Raw genomic sequence first — 6,648 nt, 5'->3', positions numbered from 1 at the left:
GGCTCTGGCCCCTAGCCTGCCTATTCAGTGTAAACAAATCCACGAGGCTCCCTTGGTTGTGAGCCGAGCCCAAATTAAATATACTGAGGAGGAAGAAGAGGGGCGCTGGCTTGGCACAGTGGCTTAATATTTGCCCTGCAATCTTTTGAGGCTGTCATCCTTTTGGGTTTGGGGTGTTTATAGGGGCTGTAACCTGAGGTGATCTCGACACAAAACGACCTGCCACAGGCCTCGGTTTTGGTCAGGAGTCGGGACACCTTTTATAATGGCATGTGAGCCCTAATTCACTGGGAGATGCCTGTATTGATGCTGTATCTGGTCTCATTTAACCTATTTCTGTTTGATAGATCATCTCCTCAGTGGGTCTGAGAACACTATTGATATATGTTATACTGAGCCTCAGCCCTTCTGTAACACTGTGATTCCCTGGTTTGGGATCAATAAAAGTCCATCTATCTGTCCATCCATCTATCTTTTGATCGCCACTTTCTTCCTTTTTGACCCCCTTAGCAATGGTTCCTAAGCTGTTTGTGCACACGTGGACACCCAAAAAGCTCACTTTTACTGGCTTAAAGGTGTCACAGTGAATTATTTGTGAATTTAGAAATGTCAACCCTGCTTGTTTTTTATTATTTATTTGTATTTATTTATTTATTTATTTGGGGGGTGTTGGTACAATGTCAGCATGGAGGTTAATCTTAGCATTTTAACACAATGTGAACCCTTCCCAGCCATGTAGAGCACACGATAAAACATGTACCATTTAGTCGAGTGTTTCCTATCTCTCATATGGATGTCCCAAAGGGAATTAAACCCCTAAATGTGGCTGCATTATTACATAATCAGGTCAGACTGCTAGATAATTATAATTACTAGACATAGGCCTTGTCGTGGCATGTGTGGTGAGTAATCTATGCGGCCTTGGATATGCTGAAATGTGTTTGTAAGTAAAATAAACACAGATTTTTTTTCAAAAGTAAGACTTATGCTGCTTTAATCAACTGAATAGTGTTAAAATGCTTTTATTTTGAAATGCCAACGTTCCAAACAGGTGCTCTTTGTGGAGTTTTTAATGGAAATACTGGCCACTGTGATAAAAATATTTAACATGTTTTGCTGTTTTACGAATGAACCATTTCTTTGATATAAAAAATCTTTTTGGCTTTTTTACCCCCCTCGTACAGCTCCAAATATTTTCTTCAGTGTCAGATTTGGACTGCAGGCATGTCAGACAGCACACAAGGAAAGTTACTGTAATGCCTGGAGGATGTGGTTTTTGGGATAAGCAAGGCCTTCAATGAAGAAAACATATTTCTTCTTATAAATGAATATCAACGGTACCCACAACCATGTTCACACCACAGCCAGGATATTCACAATTTCCTGCAGAATTTAGGTTAAAATTTAGATTTATCAGACCACGGGACGGTTTTGCACCTCGGCTGAGTCAGTGAGTCCAGAGAAGAGTGTGTCAGGATCTGCTTCATAGATATATATTATTCTTTTGTCTTTATGTTGGTTACTTAATGGGCTGGAGAGGAAAATAAATAAGTGTACCTGTTTGAAAGGTGTATATTTCAAAGTAAAAGCATGTCAAAACTACAGTATTCAATCTTTTTAAGTTACATATGTATCTTCCCCGGTTTAATAGATTATTTAATGCAGCTGCCACTTTAAGACCTATTTCCAACAATTACAAATGCTTCGCCTCCTGATTGTGTAATAAAGCAGCCACATTTAAGAGTCATTCCCTCTGGGACGTCAATGTGAGAGATTGTAAACACTTTACTAAATGCTTTTCTCTTGTCTACTGTTTGGGATGACGATAATAACATGAGTTGAAATGGTAAAATCCCTAAAAAGAAATAAAAGTGGTAAAAAAAAGAGCTTATAGTGACCACTACCTGAGTGATATTTACCACCAAAGTTGAAGTCCCCGTTTTTGTTTGGACCGCAATTAAAAATCAGCCAATCGGAACCGCCGGAAGGAGGGCCTGCCAGAGCTGCCAATCACGCGGCGGGGCAGCCAATCCGCGGGCGGGGTTGCTGGGAGGGGGCGTGGCCTGGCGCAGGGAGCTGGAGAGAGGGAGAGAGAGGGAGAGAGGGAGCGAATGAGAGGAGAGGGTCGCGAGCAGCGACGCGCTCTTCTCTGGATTGTACTTGAACGGGAGTTTGCGGTTTGGCAGGTTTATATACATCAAAACAGAACAAAGAGACAGTCCTATAAAAGAAGAGACGGGGAGAAAAGAATAAAGCGAGGGGAGAAATCTCTGCGACTGAATTACAAAAGAAGCTGAGGACGCTCCGCTCATGTTTTCCACATCCAAAGAGGACGTATAAACCGGGACTTTGTGGACAATTTGGGAGGCTTTTTGTTGTTTTGTGACCAGCAGAAGTTTGTTTGGGACGCCGCTTCTCCTTCTCCTCTATCTGATTTTTTTTTCTTCTTCTGTACATTTTGAATTTTAATGTCCACATCCTCGGCGCACAACTTCCAAAAGCGGACTCCACTTTTTTTTTCTTTTTTTTTTCTTTCTGAAAGGGCTTTTTGAAAGCTGGAGTTTTATTCGTCCATGTCCAGGCGCAACTGTCTCGGCTAGAATGTTGTAAATACACGCGGATTTGATGGTAAACTGCCCATACTTTGAAAGTTTGAATAATTCATGAGACACATTTTGCCTGCTCCAAAGAAGTGACTGTAAAAGAGGGAGGGGGGTTATCCACGAACATATTCATAAGGGTTGACGGAATGGCCACCGCCGCTTCCAATCCTTATCTGGCCAGCAATAGCATCTTATCGTCCGGATCCATCGTGCACTCCGACTCCGGCGGGGGGGGCATGCAGCCGGGCAGCGCTGCGGTTACCTCCGGCTCCGGGGGCTACCGGGGGGACCCCTCGGTCAAGATGGTGCAGAGTGACTTTATGCAAGGCGCCATGGCAGCCAGCAACGGGGGCCACATGCTGAGCCATGCGCACCAGTGGGTGACGGCCCTGCCGCACGCGGCGGCGGCGGCCGCGGCGGCCGCGGTGGCCGCCGCCGAGGCCGGCTCCCCCTGGGCGTCCAGCCCCGTCGGGATGACGGGCAGCCCGCAGCAGCAGGACGGGAAGAACCCCGCCAGAGACGATCTGCACACGGGCACCGCGCTGCACCACCGGCCGCCGCACCTGCCCCCCCATCACAGCCACGCCGGGGCGTGGGGGGGCGGCACGGCGGCGCACATCAACTCCATCTCCGGGGGGCAGCAGCAGCAGCAGCAGCTGCTCTACTCCCAGCCCACCGGGGGCTTCACTGTGAACGGGATGCTGAGCCCGGGCAGCCAGAGCCTGGTGCACCCGGGCCTGGTGAGGGGGGACACCCCGGACCTGGACCACGGCAGCCACCACCACCACCACCACCACCAGCACCCGCACCACCAGCACCACGGCGGCGGACACGACCCGCACTCGGACGACGACACCCCCACCTCGGACGACCTGGAGCAGTTCGCCAAGCAGTTCAAGCAGCGGCGGATCAAGCTGGGCTTTACGCAGGCGGACGTGGGGCTGGCGCTGGGCACGCTGTACGGCAACGTGTTCTCCCAGACCACCATCTGCAGGTTCGAGGCTCTGCAGCTCAGCTTCAAGAACATGTGCAAGCTGAAGCCTCTGCTGAACAAGTGGCTGGAGGAGGCCGACTCCACCACGGGCAGCCCCACCAGCATCGACAAGATCGCGGCGCAGGGGAGGAAGCGAAAGAAGCGCACGTCCATCGAGGTGAGCGTCAAGGGGGCTCTGGAGAGCCACTTCCTCAAATGTCCCAAACCGTCGGCGCAGGAGATCAGCAGCCTGGCGGACAACTTACAGCTGGAGAAAGAGGTGGTTAGAGTTTGGTTTTGCAATAGGAGACAAAAGGAAAAGCGGATGACGCCTCCAGGAGTGGCGCAGACGCCGGAGGATGTGTACTCTCAGGTCGGCAATGTGAGTGCAGAAACACCGCCCCCCTCCATGGACTGCAAAAGAATGTTCAGTGAAACATAGAAAACAGCACAGCAGAAATATTTTATATGAAATTAAACTGATTTAAATACACACAGACTATCGACAGGATAGCCACATTTTTTTTGATACTGTGATTGTGAGACTGCAGAAAAAAAAGTGTTATCTATTTTTCACCAGACTTCCCCCCTTCTTTTTCCTCCCAATTCCCCCACCTTCAGAAAACTTCTTCCAGGCCCTGAAATGTCTTAACCTAAAAGGTTCCTTCTGCTTTTTTCTTTCAGGGGCATTTTTTAGTAGATTACTTAAAAGATGCAAGTGAAGCGAGCGACCAGAGGGTGACAACCACAAGTTCATTCCACCAGGTAATTTTGGCGCATTGAGACACACCAAGAGGAACTATTGTTATGATTATTTTTTTTCTCTTCCCCCCATTTCCTCCAAAAAAAATTACACCCCCTTCATTATCCTATGTTTGATTGAAGAAACAAAGGAGCAGACATTTTGTATATTGAAAAACGGGACCGAGACGCCCCTCTTTTTCTTCTTTTTTGTTTGTTTCCTCCAACAATAAAAGAACTGCAACCATATGAAGAAATGTGACATCCACGACGCTTCCATCAACTCTTATTTTCCCTTTTTCTGTGACGGACTGACACACAAACACACACATGGGATTTTTCAGAAAGGACCAGGACTCTCCTCCTGATCTCAAAGATCACCAACGTGTTTTTTTGTTTTAATTATTATTACCATCATGACGCTCCTAATTTAACGGACTCCAAGTGGATTTTTTTTTTCCTGTCCTCGTTGTTTATTTCCAACAAACAGAGCAAAAGACATTTGAAAAGACTCGAGCTGCACTTATTTGAGAGAAAAGAAAAATCTGAAAAAAATCTGTTGCCAAGTATGAGTGAGTGGGTGCTGTGGATTAATGCTGCCCTTTGTAAGCAGTGTTCTTTGGTAGGTTTTAATAAACACACGGAAAAAAAGAAAAAAAAAACTCTGTAAAGCCGGCAATATAGATCACTAGATCAGATACTGATCTGACTTATTTACTTTATATTTTTCATCAGAATGACTTGTTTTAATATTTTATTCGGAATACATATGAATTATTCCCAAACGGTAATTTATTTCCCCCTTCCTTCCAGGGACTTGTGTAAGAAGCTTTCCCCTCATTTTTTTTCTCTCTCTCGTTTTAGTTCATTTCTTCAGCTTATGTTTCATTTTGTATTCTTAAAAGGAGCACAAATCACCACGAGCTGACCGTTGTTAGGTAATAAGGGTATATTTTGATGTGATCATTTGATTGTAATTTAATTTCAGTAGTGGTTCCGTACGAGCTGATTGAGACACAATAAATTTGTTAGAATGAAATGCACTCAACCTGTGTGTTTTCGAGTGTCTGTGTGCCTTTTTTTAATTTTATTTAATTGAAAGGCTGTTTCTGTTGTTGCATGCAAATGAAGAAAATGGTGGATTGAGAACGGAGACGTTTGTGGATTTAAAAAAAAGGGGGGTTTTATTCGAGATTGCGCGTAAAAACGCGCACCAGCGCCCTGTCTTTGTTTACATCTGCAGCCTTTTCAGGGCAGACAATTTAAAAAAACAGAAAAAAATCTTAAAGATAGTCGTGCATGTTAGAGGTTTTGTTGTGCGCAGCCTACTTGAGTCGTATAATCTGCAGAATAATTGGCTTAGACGCACCGAAATGGCCTTGCTTACAGCCCCCCGCCCCCCCAAAAAAGAAAAAAAAAAGGTCCGTGCAGTGCATGCATGTAGGGTTTCTGCAGCCAGCAGCTCTGCAGGTGTGTTTCCAGTCGCAGAGGGTCTCCAACTCAGCTGACTTGTTGTTTTCGGATCCGGGGCACTGGGTCAGAGATTATTGATCCTGTCTCAGTCCGCTGCAGTTAACCGAAACAACCAGGTGCTGCAAACTGATATGGAGGCAGTGAGAGAGGCGTGAACCTGGGGGTTTTAATTGAACATGACCGTGCAAGGATGCAGAAATAAGATCCAAAACAAAAATATATACAGGCGACATGACAACAGTGTGTGTACACTTGTTTCCCAGCCTTAATTCCCACCAGCTTCAATTTATTTCCCAACTGGAACTATTTACCGTCACGGCTGCAAGAGTAGAAATGTTTTTACTTGGTCTCCAACTTTCTGTCTTTCTTTCTTCCTTTCTTTCTTGAGTTGTCTCACTCGCCTATTCAGCAAAACTCACTAAACGTGTCCTCTCGCTGCAGGATTTGAATTTCGCGGATGATTTCCCATCGTAGTTGCTTAGCAACTGCATTCAATGTTATAGAGAAGAGGGCATCATTTTTCTTTGTCTCCATTAGTGAAAGTGGCAGACACACGCACACACACAACCACCCCCGAAAACTTTACATTTTCTGGTTTGTTTTCAGGTTTGTTAAACAAATTTGGGATTTTTTTAGGACAAATGTGCGCCTGCTGGAAATCAAATAATCATCATTGTTACGAAATCGTTTCAAAGAAAACAAGGTTAGGCTTAATTGTGTTTGAATTATGGAAATTATTGAAACGAAAAGTAGAATAAAGGGTTTATAAGAACAAAGCAGGCTGCACTTTGACCCGACACTGCCTACCTGCACACGTGTTAATTATATATGCAGTTCTAGTGTCTCTGTTTGATTATA

General features: G+C 45.3%; 1 protein-coding gene across 2 annotated transcripts; it reads left to right on the top strand.

The window, feature by feature from the left end:
* The first annotated feature begins 2,118 nt into the window (after window positions 1-2,118).
* Window positions 2,119-5,355, top strand: pou3f3b (POU class 3 homeobox 3b). 2 transcript variants are annotated; one of them, XM_061715951.1, is made up of 2 exons: window positions 2,119-3,754; window positions 4,261-5,355. In XM_061715951.1, exons 1-2 carry the CDS (start codon window positions 2,750-2,752, stop codon window positions 4,357-4,359), a joined length of 1,104 nt encoding a protein of 367 aa, XP_061571935.1. In that variant the 5' UTR covers window positions 2,119-2,749; the 3' UTR covers window positions 4,360-5,355. The 2 variants fall into 2 exon arrangements, with proteins under 2 accessions (XP_061571935.1, XP_061571933.1); XM_061715949.1 differs by having other exon boundaries at window positions 2,119-3,958.
* Window positions 5,356-6,648: the final 1,293 nt, after the last annotated feature.

The sequence above is a fragment of the Cololabis saira genome, chromosome 24, assembly GCF_033807715.1.
Source record: "Cololabis saira isolate AMF1-May2022 chromosome 24, fColSai1.1, whole genome shotgun sequence".
In the NCBI taxonomy this organism is placed as follows: domain Eukaryota; kingdom Metazoa; phylum Chordata; class Actinopteri; order Beloniformes; family Belonidae; genus Cololabis; species Cololabis saira.
The sequence above is the reverse complement of the archived record's forward strand: the minus strand, read 5'-3'. Positions and strand labels throughout refer to the sequence as shown.

Bases quoted from the DNA above. Each gene is read 5' to 3' on its own strand.
- pou3f3b (XM_061715949.1), top strand. From the start codon at position 2,750: ATGGCCACCGCCGCTTCCAATCCTTATCTGGCCAGCAATAGCATCTTA. The intron at 3,959-4,260 runs GTGAGTGCAGAA...TTTTTCTTTCAG, and splicing joins TGTACTCTCAGGTCGGCAAT to GGGCATTTTTTAGTAGATTA.